Consider the following 20,462-nt stretch of genomic DNA (forward strand, 5'->3'; position numbering starts at 1 on the left):
GTGATAGTCCAAGCATCGATGATTCCAAGTCATCATGAACCCCTTGAACAAACAAAGTTTAGATCAATTTCCATTTCGCAGATCATACGATGGAAGGGTTGGTCAGCTTTCAAGTTGCAGCCACCCCCCGTCAAAAGGTACATTCCCGACGCAGCCGGCCGCGAACCCGACCGCCACGAGAAACTCGGACTTTTCTTTCGTTCACCGAAAGCGAGGGCATGATCAGCTCACATTTCCCACAACCTCAATCTGTGATAGTAACTTCATCTCTTATCATTTCGAGTTATCCTATCCTGAACACCCCATAAACAAGATTTGAGATCAACTCCCTGGTTCAGTGTCCCCCAGTTTTTGGTATCATACCCAAGTGTGTAAAAGAACAAAAGAAAAAAAGCTCCGGCCACCAACCTCTCTGGCCCATCCTAGAACTCCTACGCAACGCTTGCGTACCGTGATAATACATTGTAAAATAATACAAAAAGTCAAGAATCTTCTTCTTCCCGACATGGGTTAATCGGAAGAATCAAGTCGACATCCTCCCCCACCCCTTCACGAACCCCCTCTGCGCGCGATTCACCCGCGCCAAAATCCCCAACCCCACATCCTCCCCGCCACCCCATCCGCCAGCGCGCTTCACGCTGATCCCAAACGCCCTCTCCTGCGCAACGTCCGCCCGCTCCACCAGCTCCGTGCGCCGGCGCTTCACGCGCTCCCAGCTCATCCGGAACCCCATCGCCTTGCTCCCGTCCAGGAAGCTCGTCTGGATCTCCTCGGTGGGCATCCACTCCGCGCCCCTGCCCAAGAACCCAAACACGTTCCCGTCGACGAGGAGCGCCGTCACGGAGGCGATGCTGCACGGGTTGCGCGGGAGCAGCGTGTCCGTGCCGGGCGTCAGCAGCCACGCCACAAGCGTGAGCGCGAGGAGCAGCGCGAGAATGGACTGGATGATGCGCGTCGACGCGTTGTCCTGGACCAGCCGGCGCAGGCTGGTCACGTCCGTGTCCTCGAGCATGCCGGAGACGACCTCCTGCGCGGTGATGTCGGGCAGTCTGCGGCGGGAGTTGACATTAAGGTTCTGTGCGCGCACGATGCCGTGCTGGCGGACGATGGCGTCGGCGACGCGGCCGCTGCGCGCGAGACCCGGGTCGCCGAGGTTGCCGGCCGGGATGGCGAAGCGGGACGTGACGAGGGAGCTGAAGAAGGGGTCGAGCTGGTTGCCGGTGGTGAGGTTGGCGAGCAGGCCGTATTGGAGCGGGAGGAGCTTGAGCTGCGTGCGGCGGACGGTGTTCTCCTGCACGCGGGGCGGGTAGGTCGGGTCGACATGGAGGTTTGAACCGGTGAGGCGGACGGTGGCCATTAGGGTCTCGACGGTTTCGTTGCAGCCCATGGCGGAGATGTAGCCGACCTGCGTGGGCGTGGTGTCTGCAAGTTGGCCCCATACGTAGGTGAAGTCGGAACACTGGCTGGATGGGCCCGCAGAGCGCGGTGTGGCTACTCCGAACACGGAAGACGGGGAGACGCCGGAAGGTAAGACGGCGTTGGAGCGGATGGAGGGGTCGTTGCAGGGTTCGCCTGCGATGTCCACCCGCATGCCCTGCGCTACGGAGAATTGGTTGGGCACGTTCGGTATCGTAAAGTTTGTGTTGATTTCGGATTGCGGGTAGAGCCTGCAGTCAAGTCTCGACCGGAGAGCCGGGAGCGTGACGAGGATGGTGCTGTCGCCGTCCTTCATCGACAGGGATTCTGTGAGCCGTACGCCATTGAAGTTTAGGTCCTCAAAGGTGAAAGATGGGAAGGTTAGATTGGCGTCCAAGATGAGAGACGCAAGGAGGGTGTCTGTCGTGCAGGTGTTACACGGCGCGGTGGCGTTGATGAACTGGTCGATCTTTTGCAGAGTGACTGGGCGCGTGGACGGGATGGGTACGGTACTATACAGAGCTCCTGAGAATGTTGCCAGCAGCGAGGCGATGAAGACGGCGGTGGTGGTGATGACGACTGCAATGTTCTTCGTCTTGACAGCATCGTAGACGATACGGGGTTTGGACTTGTCCATGAAGTCAAGACCAACAGTCGTCTCGAAGGAGCCACCCTGCTTGAGCTGGGTATACGGCGCAAGACACCGTGTCGCGCAGTCAGCGGACGCGAGGTACAGCGCCACGATACCGAACAACACACCGGGACCAGTCGTCCACAGGAAGTGGCGGTCGGTATTCGCCGTGACAGTCGTAATGCCCTGCCTCGCCTCGGAAAGCCTTAGAACAACCTCCAGCGAGATAATCATGCCCGCCATGGTAGACACCGCAATCAGCCTCGCCACGGGGTGCAAAGGCATCGGATGGCCCCAGTTCGACGTCTTGACGAACTCAGGCGGCGTATCCTGCCGCGGCGGGTTTCCCCCAAAGATCTTGAAATACCCCTGCCCCTTGGAAACCTTCTCGTACGGCTCCACGCCGGTATAGTAATTCGTCCCGAGCAGCCTCTCCCTGATAGTAGACACGTGCGCCGCGCCGGTGCCACGAAGGCACTGCAGCAGCGACCTGCTGTGCGCAAGGAGCGTCGCCATATTGATGATGGTGTTCGTGTCGCGGGGCAGGAACCCCGTCCTCGGGGCGAAAGCGACGGCAGCCAGGGTGAGGGCCAACGCGAAACCGAGGAGGCCGGAGAGCAGGTGCGCAGGGATGGGGCGCACGTTGAGGCGCTCGCCGATGATGACCGCCGTTCCCGTGATTCGTTGCGGCTGCGCCGTCTCTGCCATTAACGAGTTGCGTGCCAGGAGGGCGGTGTACTGGCGCCAGTATTTTGTGACGATCTGGGTGAGGTTGCTTGCTTCCAGGAGGCTGTCGATTGGGGGGATGCCGTTGTCATTGACTTCCATCGCCACGGCCGAGTTCATCACCGCGTCGGAGGCGACGATCGCGACGCCGGGGTAGCGGCTGTTGACACTCGGCATGGCGCCTAGGATCTGGGAATCGGTGGGATACGAAGCGAAGTGGCCCTGTACAATGTCCATCGGACTGACCAGATTCAACGTCCGGTTCTTCGCATACCGGGTGCGCTCGATCTTCATGAGTTGGGTATTGTTCTTCTCAACGTGGACAGTCGTGATGGCATACGTCGGTCGGCAAATCAGCGCCGCAGAGCGCGTCAGCTGGCCTCGGATGGGCACGTTGAAGACCTCGCTGGACGTCGGGACGCTGGCGGCGTCAATGGTAATAGCGCCCGACATGACCACAACCCGTCCGTCGTCCGTGTTCTGCGAGTTCCCGCACGCACCAGCCTGGAACGCCGTGAAGAAGGTCGGCAGCGTGAACCCCACGAGGGCCATGCTCGGGATCTCCTGCGTTATGGAGCAGTTGGAGGTCGACACCGTGACGTTCAGCTGCGTATCCGACGCCTGGATGTACTGAATACCAGTGAGATTCAGCTGCGCCGGCTCGCACAGGATATCCGACTCAAAGCCGTCCACGTCAGCCCTCAACCCGGCCGTCGACTTGAAATCTGACGTGAACGACTGGAACGCAAACTCCCTCGACGTGCCGTCCGGGAAGTTCAGCCCCTTGGTCTGTAGCCCCACCATCGTGAAGAACGGCAACGCCCCAGCCGCCCGCAGATTGCTCGGGTCGTTCGTGAAAGCGTTCAGCACATTCAAACTCGCTCCCCGCGCCGTGACGATCTGAAACGTTGGGCTGACGAGCGCCACAGCAATAACAATAATCAGCTTCAGCGTCAAGCCGACAGACGCACCCGCCGCTACAAGCCAGTCCCGGTTCTTCGCAGCCTTCGCGACCGCCCACGGCTCGAACATGAAGACGTAGTCGAGCATCAGCGTCCGGTCGACGCTCGCGGGGCCCTTGGACATCCGGATCCACGGCGCGTTGGCTTTGGCCTGGTGCTCCGGTCGCGCCCACAACGCCGCGATGCATGTGAAGATGAAGGCGGAGCCGTACTGCCACAGATACCTGAACCCGTGGTCCGGCGAGCCGAGGCCGCCCCTCTTGTTGGAGAGGTCCAGTACGGCCTCTACTGTGATCAATAACCCCGCGAACAGAATCGCGAACGAGCTCAGTATCCTCCGTTGCAGGTAGAACGGGCGGTACGGCAACGAGACGTCCATCAACCCATCCCGTTTCCTCAAATCATCCGAGTCGCCCGTTGGCGGCGGTATCCTTATCATCGGCTGCAGCATCTGTCGGATCGGTTGCGACGGTTGTAATGACGGGTTGAGCGGGGGGAAAGTCTGCAACGGCTGGCCCTGCGGGATCGGTCGCATCGCGGGCACAGCTAACCTCGCAGTGGGCGGGAACTGCGACTGGCGTGGCGTCAAGCTGTACCGCGGCCCCGGCGTCAGCGGTTTACTCGGGCTCGTAATCATAATCTCCGGCACCGCCGTCGTCGCCCTGCTGGCATCTCCATCGCTGCTCGAAAATTCATACTCGCTGCCGGAAGAAGACGAGTGGTCCAACGTCGAGGGACGGGGCGTGCTGAACGACCGCGAGTGGCTCGTGTACGGCCTCGCGATGATATCGTCGCCTCTCGTTGTGGTCGACTCGGCGACGTAGCGGTGATACGAATCCATTCCGTTGGTGCTCTGCTTGGGTCCTTTGCGGGGCACGTTGGCCCTGGCCCTCGCGTCTGAGTCCATGTATCAGCAGAAAACAGGCTGTCTTCCGTTCTGCTTCGCGAGTGAAGTGGTAATCGGTCTTGGGATCGACGGGCAAGCCGGTCGGGCGGAGGGTGGAGGCGTGGTGGCCTGCCGTCACCGGATGTTCATCGTCGCCCTAGGCCTCTGTGATGGCGTGATGTTACTATGCCCAGGGCCAGGTGTGCGTGTTGTATGAGCTTGATGATGTGATGCTCGGGTGCGGCCGTGTGTGGTATAGTGTTTTGTTTCCACAGAGCCGCCCTTAGTGGCAATCAATAAGGATCGATGTCGGGGTGTTTGTCGATCGTTCGATTAGACTTATCAACAGAAGGGCGCTTGTTGCGAGTATATTGAGGCAGCGGAGAATGGGGAAGCAGGGCCACTAGTCGAAAGGGCCGGCTCGGTGGCAACAAGTGTCCGTACGCAGATCTGCTATCCCTCCTTGAAAAGCACAGAAGCCGAACGTCTCGCTGTACTGCCGAACGACTTTCGCATGAACCTGACGTTTGGGAAGAGCGGGAAGCGACGTGGATGTGTGTGTCTGTGTTGCGTGTATGATTAACCAGTCCTTCTTACTGGATCCAGTCCAGGGAAAACGAATAAGAGAAGTTTAAGAACAAGGGGGACGGAGGCAACAAGAGCCGCCCAGTAAGAAGCGAACAAAAGAGGACCGACCAGGCACCCGTTCAGGAAGTCTTTCAGGAACGAGAGGAGGGGGAGGCCTTGTTTCCCACCCGCGGGACGATCACTGGTTCGGGCATAATATAAGAGAGGGAAGGGTGGTGGGAAGGTGGGAAACTGACCAGGCCAGGAACGGGGCCAAAGAAGGGCAAAAGAACAGCAATCCGAAAAGAGGACGAGCGCAAGCGGGGAAGGGGCGACCGCGGAGACAGTGAGCGCTGCCAGATCTGCGTTGCCGAGCTGTCTGCTGCTTGTCTCCTGTCACCTCGGCGTTCCTTGTGCCTGTCTGAGCTGTCTCTGTCTTTCAGCCGCTGGTTGCCCGCTGTCTGTCGTCGGCTGTCTGTGTTGTCGTGTCTTGCGTTTCCGTCTGTCGGGACTCTTCATCCCAATACGGAGGGGGCACCTGGAAGGAGGGGCGAAGGACTCAACACCGGCGTGAGAGAGTATATGCGTGTGAACAGGGCCCAACGCTAGGTAGAACGGGTGCTGCTTGTGCCTGCCTGTGCGTTGCCTGTGCCTGCAAGACAGGAAGGCCGCCAAGCACAGCTTAAGCCTTATGGGAGGCACGGGTAGCAAGGCGTCTCTAATGTTCGCTGAAAGCAAAGCCCGGACGAGTTTCAGAAGCAGGTCGGTCGGGGCGACCGTGGATATGAGGCTGGCGCGATGTGACCTGCGGTAACGGTGGTGTTTGGGCGGTGGTTGGATGTACCACAGCGTGGTGAGTTTCTCTCTTTTCGTCTCTTCGGGCGTGCCTTGCGGCGCTGGGAGCTGCGTTGAAGTGGGATTAAAGGTTGCGAGGCACCACAGGCGGGCGCCCCATTGGTTCGTTGGCTAGCTGCTTGGGGCACGGTGAAACTGCCGCGTGTGGCGGCTGTGTGACAGAATGTCACAGACCCCGGTTTCGAAAGATGCGGCTGTTGTTCGTTCTGTTCCCCCCCTTTTTTTTTGGTCTGAAGTTTGGTTTGGAGCAGTGGGTAGCAGCAGCAGCCGGAAAGGTACTATACCACGAGCACATAACTCCGTTGCCGGTGGAAACATACGTGACCCGGCGCAGAGGAACGTGGGGAGATCTGCAGCTAGCAGGGAACGGGTGATGAGCGTAAAAGAACCACTGGACCAGCCATTGACGATGTCAGGATAAAGACAGCAACACATCGTTGGTCTCCAAAGAGTTTCGTTGAGAGATGCCCTATGATCCAGTAACAGAGCGGAACACAGGGGCTTTGCGCGTGGGAAGTCTTGACTGAATTGAGCGACAGCTCCCCCTCGGCGAGTCTGGGGTGTCCCGAAAGGAACAGGTGAAACGGGAGAAACTTTACCACCTGCCCTCCGTGTTGTCTGCTCCACAGTTTATCCGAGAAGCTCCACCACGGGACGGCACGGTCTGTGCGGCCTTCGCCCGGAAACCTCCGGCTCTCCGGCACGCGGTGCGAGCTGTCTGGCGGTCTTCCCACCGGCGGACGCAGTCAGGACCCCTACCAGGCAACGTGAGGCCCCCAACCGCCCTCCGATGTTTGGTTTATCGACATCCCGCCCTCATAAGGTTTTATCGCCCACAAGGCTGGCGTGACATGACCGACCGAGCCGACCGAAGGACCCGGGTTCCGTCTGCCGTCTACCGTCTGCCGTGGCCACCGAGAGGTCCCATCTCGGTGCCTTTTCCGGAGCCTCAGCCACTGAATGACCCCTCACCTGACGATGCGAGGCAAATACACGTGCGAGCCGAACGACTCTTAAGAACCTCGCCTCCCGCCCCGTGAGAGTTCGGTCGGGCTTGAACGGCAAGCAGCGGGCGACGGTCGGGCCACCTCGACTGAACCCAGCCAATCTCCATCACCCGTCGACTCATCATTCCAGCAATGACCTCCTACTCTTGCGCTGAAAGATGAGCGCGCTGAGCTGACTCGGTCATCATCAGGTCGCATGCCTCCATACAGCCTGACCTGTTTGCGCCATGACCGCGTCATCGAGGTCATCGGTCATTGATGTTATCCGCACGATCAGAGGCGAAAATGTTGAGATATCCAATAGGACGTGAAATGCGATGTTTCCGGCATGCGGACATCGGATTGATAAAAGACCTGACGAGAGGTGGCTAATAATACAGTCGAAATGAACTCACAATGACCCACGTCCATCGAGTCCGACCCCTAAGTGTCGTCTGTGTTTTGTGACGCAGTCCCTTTGCTTCCCCTCGTCTCAAGAAACCGGACCCCGCCTGTGTTGTACAGAATGAGATGCAGGCACATCCCAAAGGGAAAAAGCAAACAAATTCAGTCGCCTGGGTATATAATGCGAATGCCCTTCTTTTCCTCTTCTCGTTTCGAACAAGGGCGATCGTGACCATCGTGCCATCGTAACATCGCTCCATGGTTGCCCGCAAAACGCCAAATGCCTCTGCTTCGCTAGTCGTGCATGGTAGTAGGTGGTACGTCGTAGTGTTTGGGAAATGCGAAAGGCGGCCTCCGTTCGACAGCCAGCACCGCCGCTCGGAAAAGTCTGGAGCAGTCCCCAAACCCCCCGACTCCCCCAGGTCGCTGTCGAGGTGGATACGATTCCCTGACTCGTTGGGTCTCTGGCGACCCACGCCTACGATCCTGGGGTCCTTCGTGGACCGTCGTTTCAATTCGGCTAACCCTTCCGCATCGTTTCTCATCACCGACGTGAGAGATCGAGAATATGTGTTCTTGCATCATCCGAATCGCCATGATTTCACCCGCCTTCATCAGATTCCGTACTTGTTCGGGGTCCAACTGCGGGCGTCGATGATGTTTTTTGACTCGGCCTTGACGAGGAACCCCGCGTCGCAATACGACATGTCTGGGCGGGCAATCTCAGGCGGGTAATGCTAGATATTTCGTCAGTAATTTCGCCCTCGATCCCGGTCTGATGTCCACGTACCAGGCGCATACAACACGCATCCGTCCATCCCGTCGCGCATGTGCCCAGATCTTGTCCAAACTTGGTTTTGTATTTTCCTCCGTTCGCCGGTTCGCACTTTGTTCCAACTCTCAGCTTGTTGTCAATTGTGCCTTTACAGCAGTGCGGTTGCAGCGTAATGAAGGGGCTCGCGAGCTGGTCGGTGGGCGGGTATGGGTAGCAGTGGAACGGCTGGCTCTGCGCGAGGATGACGGGCAAGCCGAACATGAGAAACAAGGCGACGATTGCAGCCGAGAAGCCCAGAGGGCGGTGCATCTTGGGCGGGATCAGCGATTGCAGGCGGACGACGATGGCGGAGGTGGCGACTGCGGTGAAGAAGCGGGAAATGTGGTGGTGAGCCTTTTGCAGGACCTCGCGGATTGGTCTTGGCAGATGTTGGACAAGCAACTGGACAAAAGTGGCCGTGATGGCGAGAATTGGAGGCGGCGAAGACGACGGAGGCGGCATTGCTGAGCTACTTAACGGCAACGGTATTATTTGATCCCCTGGTCAAATCCTGTGTTGCTATTATTGGCCGGATGGGGTCGGGATGCTGCCGTGGCCCTTCTCGACAACGACACGCACCACACAGAGAGGTACTCCGGAATGCGGGTCGTGAATCAGTTTAGGGCGCCCTTGCTGTTCGGTGTGGAACGGCAGAGCTGTTTTGCAAGGCAGATGCCAGACGGAGTGCTGGTGCTGGGCCCTCGCGGCGGATTAGAGAGGCTAGCGCTCGGCTTGGCTTTGGGACTTGTGTGTACCGTACAATATCAAGACTGCGGCCTGATGCGACGTGACAATCGGCGACGGGGTGCTCTGTGTTGCGTAGCAGTACGGGCGGCGGGCAGCGGTGCGCGATTGTACTTGGACTAGGCGCTGGTCTCTGCGGTCGAGGGCGAAGTAGAGGGGGTCAGGATCGCGCCGATGAGGGAGGGGTGCGTCGCAGCGTTCTGAGCTTAAAGTGTGGCCCTACCGGGGGTATCGCAGTTGGAGGAGAACGTCGGGTGTTCGAACTGGATTATGTGCGTGGGAGGATTGCGTGGAGTCGCAGCGGCGATGGAGGGAAGATGGCTGTCTCGAAGCTCTGGACTGGAATTGTGCCGGCGAGTTTCGCGTGAGGGACTGAAGAGGCCGCGCGGGCTGGCAACCAAAGGAACGGTACTGAGACTGGATGGACGGCGAGAGGGTGGTGTGGTGTGCTGATGTCGAGGACAAGGGAGGCTGGCCGTCGGATGGGCTGGTGATTGGGGAACGCGCAATACGATAGCGACGGACAAGGTGAGAGTTGGGATGGACGAGAGAGAGAGAGTTGAGTAGAGTTTCTAGGGAGGCGGGCGGACAGAGCAACACGATCACAGAAGAAAAGGAAGAAAGGCACGTCAGACGGAAGGAACGAGAGGCATTGCTTAGTATTAGTGGCACCCGACTACCAAGACACATTTTGCCAGTTAAGCACACAGGCAAGAGCTACCTTATGTGGCTAACGAGCAGGCCAAGGCAGGCGAGGCCCGGCTAGGCTAGGCTCCTGCCTGCGAAAAACAAATCAGACCCGTTGAGAAGCAACGATGATCATGGTGCGGGCTGGGCTGGAGAAAAAAGGAAGGTCCATCGTAATAACAGTAATTGGAAGGCGCAAGGAAGGCACAAGGAAGGCACGAGATTGGGCAGTCGCGGGAGGCACACTCAGAAAGAGCGAGACAGGGAAGGAAGGGAGGAGCAGAGGAGACGTCGTTGAGGGGCAGGAGCAGGGGCCACGCCGGGCCGTCCAGGCTGGGCAAGAGACGAATTGCAAAGGGAAAAAAAATCATGGGGAAGGCAAATGGAAGGGGCCAAATCGAGTCGCACAAAGGCGGGAATGAAGAAAGACGGGAAGAGGCTGCCTGCAGTTGCAGGGCCATCGCCATTGGAACGGACACGGTCACTGTGTCCCCTGCTATCGTAGTCAGCATCATACAGGCCCAATTGGAGCCCATGCAGTCAGAAACACCACAGATTGGATCGCGACACGGGAGGAAGGACGAAAACTCCAATAAATTCAACAAATAGCCCCCAGCCAGGCAACCCAGCCAGAGAACATGTCCGCCGCGCAGTCGGGCGTGTTCCCCCGCCCTACGCAGGCCCGCCCAGGCCTGTCATTACCCACGCGAAATCCTCCGTACTCCGTATCCAGCTTAAACCGGGCTGAGGATTCGCCCGCCCTGCGGCGCAGCGACCAGCATCAGCACCATGTCGCAGCGGCGCTAAACCTGAGGTGAGGGGTCCTTCCTTCACTACTGTTTGAAGTATTTTTTTCACTTCATTTTTCGTATATTGCAGCACAAAGTTTCTCAAATGAACGACACCAAATTTCCGCTGCCTCCAACGTTCGTCAACGCGTTGCATGACTAAGTAACCCGCAGTTCGTTCATTCAATAAAGTCTGAACAGATTTCCCACGCAGCAATACCTCAGATGACAGCCCGCATCTCGCACACGCAACGGCGCAAGCAGCACTTGCAGAGGCCGGGTAAAATGAGAAGAACACCTTCTTCTCCTCCGCTTCCCTGTGACGAGCCAGGGTGTCCGCGGCCGCCCCCGTCATGCTATGCAAGGGCACCCAGTCCACGGTCAGCTCAACCCCGCTTTTCTGTGTGTCTTCATTCGTGGCCCTCCCACCAGAAAGCCAAAACGCCTCACCCATGCTCACTGCCCTATCCGCCCAAGCCACGAATCAGAATGCGCCCGCCTCACAACCACTCACTGCCCTTTTCTTCTCTCGCCCAAACTGCAACCCACCCGGAACCCGGGCACGGACCCGCCCGAAGTCCCGGCTCCGTGAATAAGGTTATCCGGCCGGCCACTTTGGTCCTCAAACTGCCGGGGTCGCCGGGCCTCTGCTTCACCTGCTATCCCGCTGCTACCTACCTACCGACCTGCCAGCCCACCACCAAAAAAACCTTCCATCTGAAAAGACCCCTAACTTTCTTGGATCCTGTGTCCCATTCCCGCCAAGAACACCAATTTCTACACCTCACCTCCCGTCTGAAAGTCTGCGCGTGTGTGTGTGGTGTGCTGGGCTGGGCTGATTAGCAAATCTGCCTCTGCAAAGTCTATCGTCCTCGTTCACCTATGTGTCTGAGTTTGACAGGCCAGCGAACCGGGGCATGGCGTGCATCTCGACAGTCAGGAGATCCCAGTTGTCAGAGGTGCTGGTGAACACCCCTTCCTGCCGCGAGTTCCGGATGGCGCTCGCTCGCATTTTGATGGGTTGATTGGGGACCCCCATCAATGCAACTCTGCTATTGAACTCTGCCCAGCATCACAATTTTCTGATCGACAACTGGCAGAGTCATGTTGATTGCTGTAATCTGTCATAAAATGCAAGTCGGCCTCGTTTTTTGTACCCTTCTGTCACAGATGGATTGTTGTATTTTGAACGGTTGTCTAACTGAGCGAGAGTCTAAATGACGCGATGTACGGACTCTTCCTGACACATGGGGTCAACTCAACACCTGTCCCGACAATTTGGATGACCTCGCCAACGTAGCGTCTTGACACCCTTCTTTTCAGCTGCCATTACCTCGGAGAACTCGGCAGATCCGAAGTCCTATCTCATTCCCGAGATAAGCGTAGCCTAGCATCGATTCATCTCATAACAGTCCCAAATAATTCCCCGGCCTCCCGCCCCTACAGACGAACCCAGCCCGCGCCCATGACTCCTGCTGCTACTACTACAACACCAGCCCGCCAGCCGAACCCACCACGGCCTGCGCCGCTCTCCCCCTCCGAGTTCCTGCTCCTGACACACGTCTTCCCGTAGTCGCAGACCTCGCCCTCCTTGCAGCATATCCCGCCGCCGCAGCACCGTTCCCTGGCCCCGCACCCGCCCTTGCCGCAGCACTCCCCCGCGACGCAGACCGAGCCGCAGAGCCGCTTGCCGTTGGGGCAGCACCGGCCGAAGAGCAGGTCGACGCAGTGGGAGCCTGTGATGCAGCAGCCTGCACCGCAGCATTGCGAGGTCGAGGTGCAGCAGTTCCAGTTGTGCGGGAGGTGGCACATCAATGTGATCTGTTAGAAGCGCTTGTGGGGTATGGAACATGTGCTTACCTGTGTTCTTTGGGCAAGTGTCCTTTAGATCATCGCGCCGGGTAACAGCTGAGATCGCATTTTGGAAAGGCGTTGTTGAGGTGGCCCTCAGGTTTGGCGATGTAAGTGCAGCTAATGTGAAATCTGCGCACAGTAGCCATAGCCGCATGCTCCACGCCATGGATGATATGGAGTAGCGGAAGAGCCTCATGTTGGTGTCGTGTGTGATATGTTAACTCCATAATCAGTTTCACTGCACATTTCAAATAGAACGAAATCGGCCCACGATGGTTCACTCAATACTATGACTTGCGCTAAAAAAAGAACAAAAGCAATCATTCACTACCACCAATCGTGGAGTTTGCTTGGTATTTTGCCGCCGTCTATGCAACTCCGAATGCTCCCACGTCACCTAATCACTGTCCCTAATCCTCCTTTTGTCCGTGATCCCCGATCAGTTCTTGTTGGCATCCTCCTTCAGCGACACGATACGGTTGAGGATGATCTTGTCATCAGTGCTGTCAGAGTCGACGGCCTAGAGTTGGTTAGCTTGGAAAAATATTTCTACTGCAAGGATGATACTCACAAAGTAGGCAATACGGGTGGCCTGGAAACGAACACTCTCGGGTCCGCCCTTGCCGAGCTCGCTCTCGCCAGCAGCCTCGGGCCAGGGCGCGCGGCGCTTGACCTCGTCAAAGCCGCTCTCAATGATGGCGTCGGGGTAGATGACCTCGCTATCGGGGTTGATATCGTTGAGGAAACCGCCCTCGACGTCGTCGGGCTTCTCGCTCTTGAACAGTGAGTTGTGGATACGGGCCTCGACCTTCTTGGAACCCTCGGTGCCGACCCAGTTGATGAAAGCCTTGGGCTTCTTGGTCTCCGTATCGAACACGGCGCGAATCTCGGTGACCTTGCCGGTGGTCTTGTCCTTGATGTAGGATGTAGCCTTGATGGGGCAGGGGGCGTTGAGAAGACCGACGGTCTTGTTGGGCGCAAGACGGAAGTAGTCCTTGCTGTCGACCTCTCGGAAATCGGCGCGGTCGATATAGACGGTAGGCGTGAACTTGACAGTGTGGGAACCCATCTTGGGGTCCTTGGGAGAGAAAGGCAGTTCGACGTCTTGAGTCTCAGCGCCCTCAATGATGACCGGGATGGGGTCAAGGACCATCATCAATCTGGGAACAGTGCGCTCGAGGTACTTGCGGACAGTCTGCTCGAAGCGCTTAATCTGGATGACGGAGACAGAGGTGGTGACACCCAGCTCGTTGACGAAGTCCAGAATGGCGCCAGGAGGAACACCTCTCCTCTTGATACCAATCAATGTGTAAAGGCGAGGGTCATCCCAGCCACGAACGATCTTCTCTTCCACCAGCTTCAGAATCTTTCTCTTGGAGAGGACGGTGCCGGTGATACCCAGACGGCCGTACTCGCGCTGCATGGGCTCGTAGACGCCAAGAGTCTTGTTCAGCCACTCGTAAGATACGCGGCTCTGGACGAACTCTGTTGTGCACAGGGAGTGTGTGATGCCCTCGAAGCTATCGCACAAGCAGTGCGTGAAGTCGTATGTGGGGTAGATTTTCCAGTCCCAGCCGGTTCGGTGGTGAGGAGTGTCGGTCTTGATGCGGTACGCCGCAAGATCCCACATCTGGGGGTTGCCGTCGGTGATGTCCTGCTTCATGCGAAGGAAGGCTTCCCTGGGTTTGTACTTTCCGTCCTTCATGTCTCTGAACTTCTGGAGGTTCTCCTCGACAGACTGGTTCGCGTGTTCGCATCGGAATCGGGGGGTGGCTCCCTTTTCTCCACCGCGCTGGAGCTTGATCTCGGCGTCTGGAACCTTGGCTTAGCCTCGTATAATTAGCAAATTGATGCGTCCACACTTACCACCACAGTAACACACGTAGGCCTTCTCCAGGGTAATCAGCTTCTCGGCGAGGTCGTACAGCTTCTGGAAGTTGTCGCTCGAGTAGGTAATCTTGTAGGGAGCGAATCCCAGCCACCTGACCATCTCCTCGATCGCAGTGAAGTATCTCTCCTCCTCCTTCTCCGGGTTCGTGTCATCGTATCGAAGGTAGCAGACACCGCCGTGGTACTTGGCGAAGCCGAAGTTGACGGCAATGGCCTTGGCGTGACCGATGTGGAGACAAGGGGTTTGTTAATGGTGCGATAACACTCTAGACAGATTACAACACTCACTATCCATTGGGCTCGGGAGGGAATCGGGTGACAACGTTCTCAGATGGTCTCTCCTTGTAGACCTCCTCGAGGAAGCCCTGCTTGAACATGGCCTGGGCGTCGAGGACAACCTCCTCGGCCTTAGGCTTAGGAGCAGCCTTGGGTTTGCTCTCAGCAGCACCACCGGCGGCCTCCTTCGCAGCCTTTGCCTTCTCGGTGGCAGCCTTCTTCGCGCGCTTGGCCAATCTCTTCTTCAGCTCGCCCTTGCTGACCATCTCGCCTGTCTCCTCATCGAGCTGGAGCTTGGCCGTGGACTCGGCCAGCTTGGCGGTGGGATCCGCAGGGGTGTCCACCATGGTGTCGGTATTCAATCGGGGAGCGCGACAATCGGAAGGGAGTTCGTGTCCTGTGCGTATCGCTTGTACTGGCTCAGAAGGCTCAATTGGGTTCGATGGCAGCTCAAGAGGTGGAAAATGTGTGGTCGTGGTGGCGGGGCAGCACTTCTTTTACAGCGGGGATGACTCAACTGGATCCGGACAGTGAGGGGCGAGGGGCCATCCGCTGCGACCTCCTTGCGACACGCGACAAAGGCACGATAAGATAGGCATCTGATGTTGATAAGATAACACAGCGACGCTAAGATAAGGCAGGCAGAGAGCAAACAGCCAGCCGCAAAGGTGCTCGACATTTACAGCGCCAGGCACCTGAGGCTCAACGGCGATGCCGCCCTCGAAGCTTCCAATATTGAGCCTGATGACCCAAACAGAAACGAAAAATCACTTAAAGGTGAGATAATTTTTCGAGCATTTTAAGAGCGTGAAAATCCAACGAATTGTGCCTATGAATCATTCCATCATCTTTCCAGAAGAACTGACTGCCTGCCCCCTGCTTCGTCCGAACAGCGCTCCTTCCAGAACAAACCGATAAGCCCGATAAGCCAAGCTTAAGCTCAGCGCGGGGCTTTTTCCAGTCTTCTTTCGTCATGGGCTCCCGCCTTTCCTGCTTCCGGTCGCCTGCTTCTTTGTCACCAACAAACCAACAGCCTCCCCCTCCCGCGCCGAAACCCTCCAAATCGGCCACGAAACCGACCCTACCCAAGCCCGCGAAATCGCCTATGCCAATCCGTCAAGCCGTCAAAATGGCCACCACCGCCGTCGCCGATATCCCGACCGTTGAGCTCCTCTACAAGCTTGGCAAGCTCTCCGCCCCCGCGAAGCCCCTTCAGGCCCCCAACCTGTCGCACAACCAAAAGGTCGCCGTCATCCGCGGCGACATCACGAAGCTCGGTGTCGACGCCATCGTCAACGCCGCCAATAAGAGTCTGCTCGGAGGTGGAGGTGTCGACGGCGCCATTCATCGCGCCGCCGGTCGCGGTCTTCTGCAGGAGTGCCGCACCCTCAACGGCTGCCAGACCGGCTCGTCCAAGATCACCGGCGCCTATGACTTGCCTTGCAAGAAGGTCATCCACACCGTCGGCCCCGTCTACGATGAGCTCGCACCTGAGACCTCCGAGGAGCAGCTGAAGGGCTGCTACCAGTCCAGCCTGGAGCTCGCTGTCCAGAACGGCTGCCGCAGCATCGCTTTCAGTGCTATCAGCACTGGAGTCTACGGATACCCTAGCCGCGAGGCTGCGCCCGTCGCCGCTGGTGTCGTGAGGAAGTTCCTTGACGGAGAGAATGGCAAGAAGCTGGACAAGATCGTGTTTTGCACCTTCGAGATGAAGGATGTTAATGCTTACAACGAGACCCTGCCGTATGTACACCCCAATCAACCGTTTCGAGATAGCTGCTAACAGTTTTCCCAGTCTCTTTTTCCCTCCCACCGACAAAACGACAACCCACGACCAGGTCTCCAATGGTCCTTCCAAGCAGGAGACAGAGGAGGCAAAGGCGATCGCGGCCGAGCTTCCTAACGTCCCGAAGGCCGATCCCTCCTCATGATAACGACGTGGACATTTATTCGGAAGGTGAGCGGTTAGTGGCCGTCAAGGTATCAACAGGATGGCGTCCTTAAGCCTCGGAGTTTGTGGAGTCACGGTGGGAAAAGGCAAGCCGGATAGCATAGCTTCCCTAATACATTGAAGTTTTAAGTGCCATTTTCAGTGTCCAGATGAAAACTGCACTACCGCCACCTTTATTCTTATTTTCCTACAGTGGTCACAACGCTCACGTTTCTGGTGCCTTCTACACGGGGTTCGCCAGCCGGGCAGCGCCTGTCACTTAGCTATCTGGATAGTGTTCACTACACACATCCAATCCTAGGTATAGAGACGCCTGAGTTTTCCTCTCCTACCTCAAGGCGATCATGTTTCCTATATGATCTCATTCGTCGTCGTCGTCGCCTGTTATCGTAATTGATATCGGCAGCGCCATCCCTATCGTTTTCTCTACTACCGTCGTCCTTATCAAAATATCAGGTATACTACGATCATGGCCATGGGGACACTGCTTGGATAGCTAACTAACACTACACGGCTAGCAAGACTTTTTCTACATAAGGCACTTCTTTTTGTCTTCATCCCATCACTCCATGTGACATCTAAGTCCTTCCACCCCACGCAGGAGAGGGTCTCGGTTGCTAGTCCCTAGCACGTTTGACTCGCTTCTTCATGGAACGGAGTGCATGTGTTTGGCATTACGCTTTCCCCTTTGCCGGTTTCGTCGACAGCCAACCCAAAATATGACTAAAGCCAGCGAATGTCCTCTGTGCAAGACGATCTGAAGGGAACAAATCTCTTAACTCGTCCAATTCAATTTTGTTGAAAGTTTCGTTAGATTGGAGCATGTGTATTGCGTCGTAGTGGTGCCTCCTACTCGCGTTATCCGGCAGCCTCATGTGAGGAAATGTCTCGACAATGGCCGGTAGAGGTCGGAAATATCTCGGGGCCTCGTGCTCAACGAAAATCTTGCAAGCTTGGATTATGTTTGCTGGAGTCGGCTCCGTTGACTCCAGGTGCGTGACTCGAGCAAGGAAGGTTTGCCATATGACGTTCATCATGGCCCTCGCATTTGCGAACTTCTCTTCGTACAGGTTCAGAACTTCGGCTAACAATGCGAGGTCAATCAGATCCGACCAAGTGACTTCAGGATCATCCTTGCGAATATCGACACGTACAGAGCCTCTGAGTAGTTCAGTTACAATCTCCACATGGCGAGTATTCATCCCCTCATTCGATGCTGAGAACCCGAACTTCAACAAAGCTCGAGCTTGGGCGTGACCTAGTAGTCGCTGCACATCTTCAATTTTTGGAAACAGTTCCGATGTTCGTAGGAATTGAGTAAAGTAATCGACCCGGGCGTTACAGAGCATATCCCAAATAGATATCCGGTTTGAAAATCTGTCTGTTTCCAGCTCTTGCATAAAATGACACAACCTCAACAGTGCATCGTCCGTGCACTTTTGTAAGCCATATTTGCTCTGCATATGGAAGCAACACTTGAAAGGGAACAGTGAATATGGACCGCATTCTAGTTCAGATAGAAAGTGCTCGAGTGACGGTGTTTCAAGGAGGAATTCGAAAACGCTTCTATGAAGAAACCCCATCCGGACCTCGTTGTTCTTAGTTGTCCATGATTGGACTAGGTCTCGACATTTGGCTAGAACCATATCCCTCACCTCTGAGTTCCTCGATTGGTCCAAGGAGTCCGCGGTCAATATTTTTGACGAATCTTCCGTTGAATTCGTCGAGGGATCTATAGGCAATTCTTCATGAGTGTCCGGCGTTAAGTCGTTCTGTTCGTTCCGGCTCGTTGTTGAGGTTGTCAGTTGATCTGTTTCCAAAGCGTTGAGAAATTGTCGTTCAATTCGGTTACTCCATCCAAATAACGTACTTCCCATGCGCGCGGAGCGCCTCGAGATACTGGAACTATGTAAATTCTCCAAGCGTTTTTGCCAACGCAAAGGATTCAATGACGTGAAAAAGTACAACGGTAAGGATGTTTTTGCGGTAAGCAACATTGTGAAAGCGCAGAACGCATAATCGAGATAGACATCCTCGATGGAATCTAGCATTCTCTGGAAGAATTTCTGGAGATCCGAAGGGAGCGCAGCTAGACGCTCATGTAGAACCCAGACATCGTCTCGGTTGTCCAATCCTCGCAGCAGTGATTTTACCACAAGGGATACCCAGAAGAAAACCCCTTCTGACTTATCACAGATTGTTTGGATCAGGTGACGTGACTCAGCCAACTGCTCTTTCTGGACTTCTCTGAATCTTGCGTGTTGTAACAGATTGTCTTGCGCGTACCGAAGTATATCGTTCTTAGTCAAGTTTTGCATCTCTAGTTTCCAGCGGCTTTGGCCAAATGCATCGATGAACTGAGGCCATGGTCTGCTCGAACAACAAATTTTGAAACTCGACGAGTTTGCGACCACGCGCAAGAATCTTATGACTTCTCGAGGTTCTCCACTGTACTCATCGAGACCGTCGATAAGTAGAAGAAAACGGAATGGAAGCTCCTGAATTTGTTGAATTCTCTCAAAATCTTGAGAGAGCTCCTCGATACTCCAGGATTCTAGTGATTGGAAGGGATCTGAGTACCTCTCCATACAAGTTTCCGGAATGATTTCTGGGCATTGGATAAAGATCTGAAACAGCAAGGACCGAAGAAGGCCCTCTTGGGAGTTTTGAATCTTAGTACCAACACTCCAGAAAAAATGGCCGACGACGATGAGAGGCTTTGGCGCAGCCCATGCCTCTGCCAGCGTTTGGGTCATCTTATGGCCTAGAATCAGCTTCATCAAGGTGGACTTTCCAGATCCCGGCTTCCCAGTAACCCAGAAGATGCCTTGACTTGGCTGTTGGAACCATTCCTTGAAGCCTGCAGGCGAGGAATCGTCATATATCCATTGGAAAGTGTCGCGGTGCGCCTGTGGAATTTCATTCTGCCTCTCCTTGATCTGCGCAAATTGCAGACTTTTAAGAATCGCCCTTATGTTGCCACGATGATTTGCCTCGTCAGCAAACCTGCAGAGTTGTTTTGCAAAGTTGCCGAGATCATCTGATGGGGGTTTCATTGCCTCGGTGTTGAGAAGCTTTCCAAGATCTTGGGCGATAGCATCCAGCCTTCTCTCTGTAGCGTTATTCCAAGCAGCCGATGCCTCGCCTAGTGAGCGCATGGCTTCTGAAAGCGACTTGCGGTGGTCACTGTCGAGAAAAGCATTAGTCAGCTTCGCTTGTAGACAAGTCCAGTTTGTGACAAACTAGAGTAAGGGTTCCAATCTCCGAAATATTTCCTTTCTGATGTCCGCGATTCTGGCCGCAAGGGCCTCGATTTTGCTTTTCTTCCAACATGCTTTAACAGAAACTGCGAACTTTGCTAAGGTCCGTTGACGGTCGGCAGCGCTCATCTTGAGCCCTTCAAGCTCGAAAAGTAGCTCATTTGCGACTCTGATACATCGCTTCAGGAGGCCCAAGGTGATCGGGTCAGCTTTCGCCGCAGCGTCATCCTGGAGGAGAGTGCACCGATCTTTGAGGCTGGAAGTCATGGCGACCAGGTCGACATTGCGCTCCGCCAGGCCATTAATATCGGTACTTCGGTATGTCTCAATCACGGCCTTTGTGATCTTGAAGCCAAGCTCGACGAACTGGACGATGTTGGACGCGACGCCGAGCGCCGCGAGTGATTCAGCCATGGCGATGTGTTCGCATCTGAGGTTGGGAGATTGCTGACTTGTCTCAGCCTGATCTGATATGGTCGAGGGAAGCTGAAGGTGGCGGAGCTTTATGCAGGCCGGGCGATATGGCGGTAAGTAACGCAGAACGATTGGTTGTTGACAGGTGCTTTCTCTGAAAACCCAGGGGGATTCATTCCCACTCATTTGCGTTTGCCTTACCTGAAACCCCTGTAAATGAGGCATTTATCGCCCCTTAAAGAGGCTTTTTTTTCAACTTTATTCGACCTCTTTTTCGATAGTTACGTAACGCGTAGCGTATACGCCTAAATTAAAAAGCTATGTCTAAAGGTAAAATTAAAGCTATCGAT

The 20,462-nt window shown here is 55.8% G+C and overlaps 6 protein-coding genes across 6 annotated transcripts; 1 reads left to right on the forward strand and 5 right to left on the reverse strand.

The window, feature by feature from the left end:
• Window positions 1-523: 523 nt before the first annotated feature.
• Window positions 524-4,642, reverse strand: CGCA056_v005576 (uncharacterized protein; the record flags this gene model as incomplete). The annotated part of the gene is made up of 1 exon (XM_037320828.1): window positions 524-4,642. One exon carries the CDS (start codon window positions 4,640-4,642, stop codon window positions 524-526), a length of 4,119 nt encoding a protein of 1,372 aa, XP_037181621.1.
• Window positions 4,643-8,048: 3,406 nt separating this feature from the next.
• On the reverse strand, window positions 8,049-8,710 carry CGCA056_v005577 (uncharacterized protein; the record flags this gene model as incomplete). The annotated part of the gene is made up of 2 exons (XM_037320829.1): window positions 8,049-8,171; window positions 8,225-8,710. The coding sequence occupies 2 exons, from the start codon at window positions 8,708-8,710 to the stop codon at window positions 8,049-8,051; spliced, it is 609 nt and encodes a 202-aa protein (XP_037181622.1).
• A 3,197-nt stretch (window positions 8,711-11,907) lies between these two features.
• On the reverse strand, window positions 11,908-12,475 carry CGCA056_v005578 (uncharacterized protein; the record flags this gene model as incomplete). The annotated part of the gene is made up of 2 exons (XM_037320830.1): window positions 11,908-12,281; window positions 12,328-12,475. The coding sequence occupies 2 exons, from the start codon at window positions 12,473-12,475 to the stop codon at window positions 11,908-11,910; spliced, it is 522 nt and encodes a 173-aa protein (XP_037181623.1).
• A 285-nt stretch (window positions 12,476-12,760) lies between these two features.
• Window positions 12,761-14,834, reverse strand: qrs1 (putative glutamine--tRNA ligase; the record flags this gene model as incomplete). The annotated part of the gene is made up of 4 exons (XM_037320831.1): window positions 12,761-12,841; window positions 12,893-14,133; window positions 14,188-14,425; window positions 14,532-14,834. The coding sequence occupies 4 exons, from the start codon at window positions 14,832-14,834 to the stop codon at window positions 12,761-12,763; spliced, it is 1,863 nt and encodes a 620-aa protein (XP_037181624.1).
• A 782-nt stretch (window positions 14,835-15,616) lies between these two features.
• On the forward strand, window positions 15,617-16,418 carry CGCA056_v005580 (O-acetyl-ADP-ribose deacetylase MACROD1; the record flags this gene model as incomplete). Its single annotated transcript, XM_037320832.1, has 2 exons — window positions 15,617-16,230; window positions 16,283-16,418. 2 exons carry the CDS (start codon window positions 15,617-15,619, stop codon window positions 16,416-16,418), a joined length of 750 nt encoding a protein of 249 aa, XP_037182122.1.
• A 694-nt stretch (window positions 16,419-17,112) lies between these two features.
• CGCA056_v005581 (Vegetative incompatibility protein HET-E-1) lies at window positions 17,113-20,112 on the reverse strand (the record flags this gene model as incomplete). Its single annotated transcript, XM_037320833.1, has 3 exons — window positions 17,113-17,599; window positions 18,725-19,624; window positions 19,682-20,112. The coding sequence occupies 3 exons, from the start codon at window positions 20,110-20,112 to the stop codon at window positions 17,113-17,115; spliced, it is 1,818 nt and encodes a 605-aa protein (XP_037182121.1).
• Window positions 20,113-20,462: the final 350 nt, after the last annotated feature.

This window comes from Colletotrichum aenigma (genome assembly GCF_013390185.1).
Source record: "Colletotrichum aenigma strain Cg56 chromosome Unknown KSG_Cg56_contig03, whole genome shotgun sequence".
In the NCBI taxonomy this organism is placed as follows: Eukaryota; Fungi; Ascomycota; class Sordariomycetes; order Glomerellales; family Glomerellaceae; genus Colletotrichum; species Colletotrichum aenigma.